Source organism: Macaca thibetana, chromosome 11 (assembly GCF_024542745.1).
Source record: "Macaca thibetana thibetana isolate TM-01 chromosome 11, ASM2454274v1, whole genome shotgun sequence".
Classification (NCBI taxonomy): Eukaryota; Metazoa; Chordata; class Mammalia; order Primates; family Cercopithecidae; genus Macaca; species Macaca thibetana.
The window spans coordinates 74,357,196-74,371,066 of NC_065588.1; the positions used below are offsets into that span (position 1 = coordinate 74,357,196).

General features: G+C 33.5%; 1 protein-coding gene across 9 annotated transcripts in view; it reads left to right on the forward strand.

Moving 5' to 3' along the window:
- The window catches only part of NAV3 (neuron navigator 3), an 890,032-nt gene that overhangs the window by 847,416 nt on the left and 28,745 nt on the right, over positions 1 to 13,871 (forward strand). For 7 of the 9 annotated variants that reach the window (XM_050749287.1, XM_050749288.1, XM_050749281.1 and 4 more), the window contains 5 exons: positions 4,209 to 4,330; positions 5,363 to 5,383; positions 6,064 to 6,236; positions 8,433 to 8,586; positions 9,770 to 9,944. In XM_050749287.1, the coding sequence (XP_050605244.1) occupies positions 4,209 to 4,330; positions 5,363 to 5,383; positions 6,064 to 6,236; positions 8,433 to 8,586; positions 9,770 to 9,944 (645 nt within the window). The remainder of the gene's footprint in view (positions 1 to 4,208; positions 4,331 to 5,362; positions 5,384 to 6,063; positions 6,237 to 8,432; positions 8,587 to 9,769; positions 9,945 to 13,871) is intronic. The other 2 variants (XM_050749282.1, XM_050749285.1) reach the window with 1 other exon arrangement.

The window sequence follows — 13,871 nt, forward strand, 5'->3', positions numbered from 1 at the left end:
ACAATTACATAAAGTGAGATATGCTTAAATTGAAGGACAAAGTAGTGCTATAGGGGCTACTTCTCTCAAGAATTTAGCAACTTTCCATGTGGGGGAGTGATTTATGTGATGCATGGAAAATTACTGCATATTTAAAGCTTATCTTAGAGCTATAATAAAGCAGCTTATGTTCTAAATCTTCATGTCGTAAATAGGTCCAGAAGGGATTTAAAAAGGCTTAATCCTTACTTTAACACAGCACAAGTCACTGAAGTGAAACTTGCTGAAAGGATTCCTTTTATCTTAAGCAACAGGTAGCTGAATATGACTACTGAAATTGAAAAATTGGAATGCCTTTGCTCAGAAATGTGGGAGGGGTGATGCTTAAGGTGAAAAATACCAGTTAATATTTACATCGACCAATAAATATTAAAAAATAATTTGCTAGGTTTTAAAAGTAACAAAAACCACTGGTTATAAAGGATTGAATGTATACAAGATAGTTAGATTGTATTTCTGTAATATTAAAACTCAGTATTAAATGTAATGAACATAGAGTGATTCTTATCACATTGACCATTGACATTACATGGAAAAAATAGTCAGTTAAACTAATTATGTGTCTTTCCATGGGTTATTAAGGTAATTGTATGGCATATAAATTTATATTTGGAAATCACATTGAAATTTACTTTTAGAGACCCTTAAAATGTGAATGTAATGTATATTTTTACATATGATTTTAGAAGATATATTTGGAATGAGGCAACAGTTTTATAGACAGGCCAGACTATCACAAAATCACACACCAATTTGTGAATGTGTTTTCTATTTTCTCTAAATTAATGCATCACATTCATTAATGAAGTCTGATAAATAATTACAGTCTATAATAAAATTTTGTTTTGTTTAGAAACATATGTAAACACCTGCTATTAAGTACTAGGCATTATCAGATCTTAAAATACAAAGATTTTAAAAATTACCTTTGTTCATGGAGCTCATAATCCACTGCAAATATAGTATTTGTGATAAGAAATTTGAAAGTTGAAGGTACTAGAAAATTTTACCTTTTTTTTCAAAATGTGTTATTGCTTTCTAAGTCACTACTTCTGTGTATAGAATTGTTTTTCCTTAAGATACGCCAAATACAGTGGGATAACACATGTATTAAAGTTCTGTCAGCACTAAATATTTTTAGAAATAATGATAGGCAAACGTAGTTATAGTGAATGAAAAATCAGAATCGATTTATTTAACACTATGTATTGATTGATACCACATGCCATATGCTATATAAGGTTTGGAATATATAATGGTAAACAAAATAGATATGGTCTTTGTCCCCATAGAACTTTTAGTCTAGTGGGAGAGCAGAAGGTAAATGAATGTATGTGATCATTGGTGAAGTTGAACATGTATACCAAAACAGTTATAAGTTCTAAGATGGAAAATAACAGGTACCATAGGGAAGGAGGGTACCAAGGAACCTACTGGAGGTTACATAGTCACGGAAGATTACTCTAAGGTAGTAATATTCAAGTGACTATCCAAGGAATAATTGTCAATCACATTATAAGTCGTGAGGGAGGAGCATTTCAAAAGAGCTTTGAGGCAGAAAATAAATTAGTTCCCTTATGGAACTAATGTAAGGAAAATACTAAGCAAATGTGTAAGAAGAAGAACACGATTGATGAGTTAAGGACTGACAAGATTACTGAGGAATTGTAGGCCATATTTAGAAGATGGATTTTTATCTATTCTTATTACAGTGAGAAGTTATTGAAAGGTCTTAAGTGGGGGAGTGATGATGAAGTTTTCCTTTTAAAAAGATTTTTCTAGCTATTGTTTATAGAATGGTTTGAAGATGAGTAAGTTCAGTAGCAATGCTTGCTGTAAAGGTTATGTTGATAGCTTGAACTGGGGCAGTGGTGACGCAGAGGATGGGAGGTAGAAAATGACAAGTGAACAAACACGTACCTGAAAATTTCACTTTAAAAATAGGCTTCTCCATTCATTCGGATTGCTGATATTCATTTGGTTAGCTATTCTTTACTGAACTTTATGATGCCCCATGTACTGAATTAAATACTTAGAAGTATTAAAAAAGAAATTGTTAGGGAACGGTAAAATGCATTTGCTTCATTTCACAATATTATTAATATTATGGCTTTGCTAATCTTTACTGGTGAATGCAGTCGTAAAAAGGTAACTGATACCTCCAAGGACTACTTTTGACCTATGATTATAATAATTTACCTATCTTTTAAAAATTTTAGTATTAAAGAAGTCAGACACAGTTTATTAATTTGGGATATAATAAAAATTCTGAAGTACTGTAATACTTTGTGCTTTTCTATTTGTGAAGGTTAATTATTAGGAACGAGCTAGCAAATGGGAAATCTTTTTCAAAAAGCTAATGGCTGATCTCAGCAAAAATTTAAAACCCCAAGAAATACCTACACATATTCTTCTACTGTCTATTTATATGAGTTCCATAATAGTTGATTAAAGGATACCAGATTCCTTTATTGTTGAATTGAAACCTCCTACATGAATACCTTGATTTAGGTTTAGGAGTTGGTAATGTTTTAGCATGCAAAACCAGTTAATGTTCTCATCATTACTTTTTAAAATAATTTTAAGGGACGAATTCTAGGGATTCTAAACAAAAAAACTCTATGTGTTTTCTTCCTATAAAATTTTTCAGCATGATTGCCTTAGTAGAAAAATTAAGGGACTAATTGATATATATGTATATGATGATGAGGATATACATATACACACACATACATATATATGTAAATACATATATTACATGTCTATTAATACATACATATTTGTTATATGTTTTGAAAGCAACCAATTATAGTTTTGTTGCCATGGATCATTTTTACTATTCAGTAAATCAGTCAATTGAAAAGACTTGATTTTATGGTACTAGTTTTATGGAAACTTTGTCAGCTTTAGAATAAATTTTGACATCTTACAACTTCTACTGAGATTTTTTTGCTTGCCTAATCTGCCTTGATGACAATAAGTATATTAATGGAAATTGACTAAAAGCAAGTGTGACCTTAAGCACAATTTTGTAAATTTTCTTAGTGTCTCAGTAATACCTATACTAGTGCATTTTAGGTAGGAAAAAATTCAGTTTGTTTTATTTTTAATAACTATAAATCTATAAGCTGCTTGTATAAAAGAAATAGATACCTTTAAACATGATTAAATATCAAATGCTATTCTCTTCAAAATATCTTAACTAAAGAAGCACTGCTTGCTTTTAGAAGTTAAGCAAGGCCATACCACATGCTGCATACATGGCAGTTAACACAATGGATATTAGAATCAGCCTACGGCTGAGCCTGGCTCCACTATTTTTCAGCTATGTGACCATGTGAAAATTACATTTAGTAATTAAACTCATTTCAGTGGTTTGCTTTAATAATAAAATTAGATACTCCGGGGCATATCAAGCATATTATAAAACCTAGTTTTATTATTATTTATTATTGATATTACTTTTACTATTCTATAATAAGTCATGGGCAGGGAGTAGGGGTACATTGGAAGAATTGCACTGTTTTACATATGGCCTCTGTTTAATTCACAAACTCAGTCTACCTAGGCTTTCTTTGGAGGATCTGCCTTTCATTGGCTGTTTGACTTTGGCCAAGTTACTTAACTTCTTTTCACTTCAGTTTCCTCATCTGTGAGATTATGTGCTTACATGACTTCAAGGTTTGTTTTGGCTCTAATATGGTATGATTCTATGAAATGGAAAGTTAATACATTTTGCTCTAGTAACTGTATTTGAAGCACAAATATTAAAAAGGCACAATTAATTCTCATTCTATTATGAGTTTCCATTTACTCCTTGAAAGTAATCATTCAGAACAAATCATTTTGGAAGAGCTGTTTGATCCAGGCATTCAGTAAAAATCACTAGCATAGCATTTAATTTTAGACAAAACTCAGAACTCATTAAACTGCCAGGGCTGCAGACTTATATGAGATTCCCATTAAATCTTAATGTAGATAACTCAGTTAATTGAAACAAATATGGTTGTACTAAACTTCTAAAACCAAAACTGCATTGAAATTATCTGTACAAATCCTTGTTGACCTTTATTAGAGAACTTCCTCTCAAAAGACCTAAAAGACTTATTTGTTCAGATCGAGACTCTTCATGAGCCAATGTGATTCTCTCTCTCTCTCTCTATTGCTAGATCTTCGCATCAGAAGACAGCATTCCTCTGAAAGTGTTTCTAGTATCAACAGTGCCACAAGCCATTCCAGTATTGGCAGTGGTAATGATGCTGATTCTAAGAAGAAGAAAAAGAAGAACTGGGTAAGCCACCGTCCTTCATCTAATTCAGAAGCTTATTAATGCATCATGTGTTAGGCCTTTTTCTTTGAGGCTTCAGTGATCTGCAGCAGTTTACAAAGTGCCCCATTCAAGCTACTGACACCTCAGATGCTGCACTCACCACCGAAATTGGTGTGGCATGTACTGAAAAGCATACATTTCAATGTTGGGACTAAACTTGGGTTTGAATCACCACTAGATCTAGACCTTTTGAGGGGCCTGAATTTTCTTATCTATAAAAGGATAGTTAATAGCAACTATATTTATTTGTGAATACCATTTATTCACAGATGTTATCTTGTTTTTCTATAGTATAACTATAGAAAGTCAATAGTATAGCTATAGAGTTATACTAAAGAAAAATAAGATAACATCTGTGAATAAATGGCTTAAAATAGGGGTTTATTGTGGGGGTAGAGATGAAGGAAAAGTGAAAAAATGATGATGATGATGATGATGATATGATGATGATGATGTTGATAGTGGTGTTGGAGGAAAAGGAGGAGAATGGGAGTCAATAAAGGGAAAGAAGAAACCATGAAACTCTGCTTCTGCCTTTGGAATCAACAGGGCTTACCATGTGAATAGTTTCACCCTAAAAGAAATCAACCACATTAGTGTCTTCTTGATGTTTTTAACCAAGAGAATATAGCAGAAATATAGAAATGCACTTTAACAGAACTGTACCTTAAGTTTGCTAGAGACATAATTTATTATATTGATCAATAGCTAAATAGCCGAAGGGAAGATCCTGTTACTGCAAAAAACTTAAAAACAATGGAGTTAATGATTTCTTTTAATACCAAAAAAAAAACAAAGGTAGATTTTGAGTAAATACAACTCTTTATGAAATCCAGACATAATTATCAGAGGATTTTACTGGAGTGCTTTCTACAAATAATGAAAGAAATATCTTTTTGTCTTAAAAAATGTTTATACAGGTAATATTTTAAAATACTGATCAGCCTTCATTCCCTTGATTTGTAATTCCACACTCTTTCATGTTTCTGCAAGGTGAACTCTAGAGGAAGTGAGGTGAATATAAACCGTGGACAATTTGGCATGCATCTATAAAAAAACTCTACCTTGGCATGAATGCTATTCATTTTGGCAGTAGGCTTTTATACCTTTTAAAACAGATTACCTTGTATGTCTTTTCTTTGTGTCTTTTCATTTTAATCTCAAATTTTAAAGAGATGTAAAACCACTTTCTGAATAGAACTGTAGGGGATACCAATTCTGGTTTTGAGTAGTCTGGGATTGGAAAATTTGAATAGAAAATCACAATTAATGAAGTGTTAGGTGAATTTGGTTTCATTTTGCTTTTTAAGTTTGTACTGTCAGCAGAACATGACTTGATTGTAGCGCTAAAGTGGCCATTTAAAACAAATTGCCTTGAAGAGAGAAGCATTGGGAATGGAGATCCCTTCAAGGTACTTAGTTTTAAATGAGTGCTCTGACAGCCATGCCCTTGACCTTGCACTATTTAAAAGCCTTCCATGTTTGCGCTGCGCTGGATTAATACAAGAATAAAATGAACACACAAAACACGGTATCATTTTTTTTTTAGAGATACTGTGCTGCAATTGTTAATCCTCTGCTTGTACATACTGACCCCAGGCAGTGGCTAGGATGGCATCTGCAAACTAACGCCCCAAAGCAAAAGCTCTCCAAGTGCAAATAGACAAGAAGGGTAATTTCTGTCCTTCTTTCAGCTGAGAAGTTCTTTCAAACAAGCCTTTGGGAAGAAAAAGTCCACCAAGCCTCCTTCATCACATTCCGACATTGAAGAGCTTACTGATTCATCCCTTCCAGCATCCCCCAAGTTGCCCCATAACGCTGGTGACTGTAGCTCAGCATCCATGAAGCCCTCACAATCTGCTTCCGCGTAAGTTGCTCCTTCTGCAAAATGCAGAAATATTTTTAAAAAACAATTTTAGATGAAGGCCATATTTATGTTCTAACCATATCTGTACCAATTATTTTCTGATTTTCCTGAGAATGATGGACAGCATTAGTTTCTCTTTTCATATTTCTCCTTCATTGGTTTCTTTCATTTTCATTTTTCTTTTTCATTTTCGTATGTTACAATTTAAGTGTTTCTTGATCTCATTCTCCAGTTTTCTGAATCATGATTCTCACTTCTTTTCATGGGCATTTGTCCATGTATCTGTCTAACTGTATGTACATACAGGTCACCCCTTGTCTGGCCACCAAAGAAACGACAAAATGGCCCTGTGATCTACAAGCATAGATCTCGGTAAAGTGGAGTGTGATGCATGAAAACTGCAAAGACCCAGGTTCTAACCTAAGTAGTGTTTGCTTTTGCTTTTTCTAAAATCACTCACATGCATTTCAACAATAAATACCTTCTCTTTCTGTTTTTTCAACTAAAATTTGGTTTCCTAAAATCAACCTGCAATCCAGTTTTCTTTGATTCTACTAGTTAATCTAACCTAGCATTTTTATGATAGCCCACTTTTTGGTAGTACAGTAGCCCCCCCCCTTATCCACCAGGGATACTTTCCAAGACTCCCAGTGGATGCCTGAAACCATAGATAGTACCGAGCCCTATGTATACTATGTTTTTTTTTTCTATAAATGCATGCCTACATATGATAAAATTTAATTTAAAAATTAGGCACAATAAGTGATTAACAGCAATAATATAACAATTACAACAATATTTTGTGATAATAGTTATATTAATGTGGTCTCTATCTTCCTCAAAATAGTGTAATTTTTTTTTGAAACAAAGTCTCACTCTGTCACCCAAGCTGGAATGCAATGTCAAGATCTCGGCTCACTGTAACCTCTGCCTCCCGGGTTCAAGCGATTCTCCTGTCTCAACCTCCTGAGTAGCTGGGATTACAGGTGTGCACCACCACACCTGGCTAATTTTTTGTATTTTTAGTAGAGACAGGGTTTCACCATGTTGGCCAGGCTGGTCTCGAACCCCTGACCTCAAGTGATTCATCTGCCTCGGCCTCCCAAAGTGCTGGGATTACAGGTGCGAGCCACCGCACCCAGCCCAAACTACTGTAATATTTTTGGACCATATTTGACTATAGGTAACTTAAACCACAGAAACTAAAATTGTGGATAAACTCTAATTGTGGGGGACTACTGTACAAGAACGAACACATTTCAAATATAGAAAAGTGTTCTGGTGAGATAATCTGTGTTGTTTACTATTTAAATCTAATATCCTTGTATGCCCATGACAACAACTAGCATAGAACTCATATAGAACAGGGCCACTGTGCTTTGCCTACATAATTGTATCATTTATGCAGAAAGGAAGAACATATCACTGTCATTTTGTGGCCAGTAAACTAGTTCTCAGATTTTAAATGGAAAATATGTTAGTTAATATAAAACAATTTTTTTGGCAAATTTCCTGCAAAGCTGTCCACAAAACAATAAAACAACACAACAAGGATACAATGTGTTTCCTTCAAACAACCCTCAGCTAGCCTGCTAGTAGGGGTTGAAACCTGTGATTTAGCTGTGATCTCCTAAATCAGCTGAGCCTAATAGGAAGGTTATATACTCACCTATTATTTAAATGTCCAAAAATAATCTCTCTAATTTATTTTCTACAATATTTATATTGGATTTTTATGCTAACTTAAAGACAGTGTTGTTTCAAAACTTTTCGGACAATTTTACAAAAGAAATCAACATTTTAAGAATGTAATAACTGCTTTTATAAAAGTATAGTCACATGTTGCAGAGGTTTAAGTCCCTTGAAAATGTTGAAATGAAATGTAGTAATCTATGACTTTTCTGCCTATAAATATCACCAATAAAAGCATTTTTAGGATCACTTTATACCTGGTAAGACTTTAAAACTTTAAAAAATAGAAAAAAAAAACGATTAAAAGAAAAAGCTATTTGTGTTTTGAACCTGTGAATGCATAACTGTTTGTAAAACTCTTTCTCCTTTTCTCTAGGTTTTGCCAGCAGCACACCATATCTGTACCTGCTGGATAATATTGCAGTTCAGCCTTTAAAAGAGGCAGTGCTTTACTTAATCATCTGGCTTCCCCAGACCACTGATTTTGTTTGTTTCCTTCTTCAGGATCTGTGAATGCACAGAAGCTGAGGCAGAGATAATTCTGCAGCTGAAGAGCGAGCTCAGAGAAAAGGAATTAAAATTAACAGATATTCGGCTGGAGGCCCTCAGCTCTGCTCATCATCTTGATCAGATCCGGGAAGCCATGAACCGGATGCAGGTTGGTACTGAAGCACTTTCAAGGAATAAAATGGAGAAACAAACAAATAAAAAAAATGCTGCTTATTCTGTTCTTTTGGTTAACACAGAACAAATTCCGCTTGGAAACCCACCTTAGAAATGTACTCTGTTTATTAAATCTTTGCAACTCATTTCTTAGTACTGAATTGAGAATTTTGTCAAATCCAAGTTTGGAAGTGGGAGTGAAAACTGGCAAGTTGTAGTCAAGAACCATTCAGGATACTGTACTAGTGATTGGATTCAGGTTGAGAGCTAAGTTTTTAGAGAAGCTACTGCAATTCTTGCTTCTTCACTTTTCCATCGTTTACTTTTATTTTGACTTTTTTGCCTGTTCTTTTGAAATCTGATTTTCACATACTTTCTCGCCAGTTTTCTATTGAAATACAAAAGTAATGAGGAAACTGTAGAAATTCAACACAAGCTCTCTGAATATGGAAGTCAAAGTGATTTGGAATGCCATCTGTAAAAGTAAAGCTTTTGTATTTTTTTAAAAAAACATCTAAAGGCTAAATTCAGAACCAGTCTGTGCTCAGACTCAGTTTTCATTGTATTATTGTATACCAGTAATCACTTGGTACCACAGGTGACTAAAATAAAAGCTCATTGCTGAGCAGATTCATCTGCCACTGTATATGTTCATCTAAAGGCTTTTGTTGTTTTTTATGAGCTTAGTGTCCCGATTGGAAGGAAAAAAAAAAAAAAAAAACGTTTTCAGATGTTAGATATGATTCTGGAGTGATTTTAAATCACCTTATTTACATTATTTTTGTTTTGCTCTGTTTTTCAACTGTCCACGGATTTATAATAATATTACAAATGGCATGATATGCTTATAAATTTTAACATCACCTTTAAAATGAGAAGTGTTACGAACGATTCCATCATATTTTTCTTAATTCAAATGAGACCAAGTCCTGGAAAAATTCTCAAACACATGCTTTAGTCAAAAAAATAATGATAAAAATGTCAAATGGTTGGATTGACAGAGAAAAGGGGTAAATTTCCTTCTTGGGAAGGAAATCCTATTTCATATATTTGTTTATTTAATATATTACCACATGTTTTGTTTAACAAACAAGTTAATTAACTATGATAAAAGACTCAGGGCTATTTTCTCAATCAAACCAACTCAATTTTTTTCATGTTTTCCATCTTCATGACAGAATGAAATTGAAATACTGAAGGCTGAAAATGACCGGTTGAAGGCAGAAACTGGTAACACAGCTAAGCCTACTCGGCCACCATCAGAATCCTCAAGCAGCACCTCCTCTTCATCTTCCAGGCAGTCATTAGGACTTTCTCTAAATAATTTGAACATCACGGAGGCTGTTACCTCAGGTAATTTAGTGCACACGCTTGCTGAATCACAGCATGCCCATAAGTTAACGGGTGGGAAGCCTGGAATTTGGAGAACTTTACATACTCTTAAATTAAAATGTTATACTCTAATTCTCAGAAATAGTCCTATTTTGATCTTATAAATCTCGTCCACTTAGTTATAATTTTAAAAGCACATTCTCTATCCAAAAGTCAATCTTAGAGATATGGTCTTCATAATATTTTTAAGAAATCACTTTTCCTTAGGAAGTACTTTCTCCATGATTTCGATGATGAAGAAATAATACTCTCAGTGATGATAATTAGTACTTATGGATATAATAATAATAACCCCATACAATTTTATTGTTTTAAGTGTGCAAAACCCATTTATAAGTGTAGCAGTCCTTATTTTCTAAATTTGACTCGATGACCCTGCATGATACTGCCCTGACAGAACATAATGCTACTCTGTCACCCAGTCTGCAGCTCTATTAAATTTCCAACAAACAAAAAGAACACAGTATTAGTGATGGAACAAGGGTACAGTTTTGATTCGATTGCAAATAGAAGCATATGACTAATGTCATCTTAATATCTGATGAACCATTCAAGCATAAAGTGTAGCTGTTTCTGTGGAACAGTTCATTGAGGAGAATCACTTCAAGGATAGAGAATTTAGTCTAGGGAGTATTTACATGAGGATCTGTGGTAATTGTAAAGCATGGCCACCAGATGACGCTTGGAAACCAATAATATGTATGTTCCTAGCCAACATTAGATTCCATTATAGAATGGAGACAGTACACTGCTTGCCTTAAATCATATTAAAATACAGAAGGAGGAGAAGGGAAATGACATGGCATGCTGATATTGATTACATTTCCGATGAATCACACCTCTTCTAAAAAGGCAGAATGTTAAAAATTCTGCTATTATGGCTGCTCTTTGTAATATAAAATAATGACCTTCATCTTATATGTAAAAGACAAGTGGGCACTCCCTGTACTTTAAGAAAACAAATTTTATAAACTTCTGGTGGGGATCAGAGGAAGAAAATAAATTCTGAGAATAAGCATCAAGTATGTCAGAAGTCAAGTATAAAGCAAGAAATTTCAGAATTAAATGAACTTATAGATCATTAGGTAAAATAAGACTATGGAAGTGGATGGTAATTTGAGTGTGTAAATTGTACATAAAGTATTATTATCCACACTCAATAAAATATCCTACAAAAGAAAGAACCCAAATGTTTAAATGTATAGAATCTGACAGTTCTGAACAACATCCTCTATGTTGGCTTGTTGCTGATGGACCTGACAGAGAAGTGAAGTAAGATCTACATCTCATAGTAACCAATGCATTTCTGGATTCCTAGGCTTGGCTCCTAGCGAAAGACAAGGGCCAGTACCTTAGAGGTCAGACTAATGGTAGGATTTCACTGCCTTTTATATAATTCTGTTTTATTTTATGAAATATGGTAAGATTTGAAGGAGGCAAGTTTAATACTGAAGGTGGTTTAGAAAAAAGACATATATAAAAAAACTTAATGTCTAGGAGAAATAGAACTCATAAAGATAAATATAAAATCAAAGAGTTTACATTTACAATTTCTATGTTTATTGGGCTTAACACATTGATGGCCATGATTAAGAATTTAAGGCAATTTTTTGGGAGAAGCCAAGTTTTACTTTTTTTAATACCTTTTTTTTTACCCATTCCCTAAGTTATTTTTAATATATCTTATTTCCTTAATTATTTTTCAGTAGTGATACTTATGTCTGAACTAAAAAAAAAAATTAAATCACACAACTAGAATATTGTTTTCATTACTTTCACTCTTGTGTAGTGGGTTCAACACTTGGGAATCAAAACTGCCTTTATGCTGGGGCTTTTTAACAGAGAGACTTTCTAGGTTTCATGATTAATCTTAAGCAAAAGAAAGTAGGCAGGAGAGAGGATAATTGGCAAATATCTAGTTCCTGAAATATTAATTGCATGTTCCATGCATCCAGTAAAGACAGACGTTTGAGAAGTCTTCAGTTTTGGGCCAGAATTTTACTTAATTATAGCCAGAATGGCAGAACTCCTTAATTCTTTCTTCAAAATATAGACAGAGGACCATGACTTATTTTCTAGTAAAAAAAACAAAACAAAAACAAACAAACAAAACTACAGAAGCCTCTCACATTAAATTTGCAGTTTTTCCTGGAGTTGTTTCATCAGGTGACCATCCTGTCAATATATTCTGAACTGGGGAGATTCAGAGTCATGATGTGACCTGCCCACAGTCAATAGAAGGAGTTAGAATAAACAGAAATAATGGTTAGAAAAGCAAAACTTAGTAAACACTGAGGATGAAGTGCTTTAAAAGCATTATCTTTTATGTTCTCAGTAACTCTACCAGGAAGGTGCTGTTTAAGCCCTGTTCTACAGCTGAGGAAACCAAGACTTAGGAAAGTGACTATAACAATTTGTTCAAGATCATGAAACTAGTAAGCAGCAGAACTAATAATCAAACCCTGGCTTGGATGAATTCAGGACCTGGACTTTTCACTGTTATGTTAATTTTGCTTTAAATAGCCACATAATAAAAGCAAAGTATAGTTATTCACTCATCTTTGGTAAATATTTATCCTACTATTGTGTGGAGAAATTTCATATTGTAAGTGTAGTTTTTAGAAGCAAATATGACATGAAATGAATAACATATTACAAAGCAAATTTAAGCAGCTTATGTGGATCAACAATCAGGCCAACCTCCTTTGCCATGGACTACTTAGCCATGTGTGATTTGGTCCTTACTTATTTCCATCCACATCATTTCATATCACTCCTCACCCTCCCCTTGTCTCTACAGTCCTGCTACCCCAAACATCTTTCTGTTCCTTTAACATACCCAGCTCACACATCTCAGGGTTTTGCACTTGTTTTTGTTGACTGAATCTTTTTCCCTGGTTCTTCACTTGTCTAGCATTCCTCAGCCTTCTGGTCTTACCTCCAAATACCAATTCTTCAAGGAAGCCTTCCACGATGACCTATCTATGTAGAACAGGCTCCCTTCAATTAGTTTCTATTTCATTGTCCAGTTTATATTAGCAGAGTGCATAACCTATTCTGAAATACATACTCCAGAAAAAACAATGAATTCTCTTTCTTTCTCATCTTGGTATTCATTCCCAATACACAGCAAAATTTCTGATACCATTTATGCTTAATAAATATTAGTCAAATATTTTTGAGCATTTATAAGTAATTAAGACAAGTACTAAAGTAATTTGATCATGAACTACCAGAAGTCTAGATGTGAACAGCCAATGGTAAACCACTCTAAACTTCTAAAAAAGGAGCAAGGTAATTAAAATGACACTTAAGGAAGAGTTTTATTTTTGAGTGGAGTAGGTGAAAAGGTGAAAGACTATTAAGATGTGAACTTGGGAAAATAATTAAGCTCCAGTGCTGGAGATTATCTTTGATGATTTAAAAATTTATTGCAAAGCTCTAAAATTCTGAACGTTCTCAAGCTCTGAAAGTTGCTTTTAATTGTTATGATCTTAGAGTATTTTTTATTGCTTACTTTCAAAATTACATATGCTTAATTATTAAGATAATAGAAACGATTCTATTTTTGGAAGCCATCTTATTACAGTGTTGATTTCTATGATGCTATAGTCATAACATTTTTTTTCTATAAATGTATTTTCAGAGCAGTTGAGTGCTCTTTTCACCAGGAACATGTGCTCTTTAGCGTATAAGGGAGTTTCATTTATCCACAGAACAGTGTCTTAATATTAAGCATGATTCTATGATAGTATTGTTATTAAAGGAAAACAGATATTTGTGATAGTTTACCTTAATAATTCTCCAAATTGGAAATTAATCTGGTATAATGTATTTTGAAAGTTAATCTTTAATTACCATTTAAAGGCTGATATTTGAAAGGTTAGC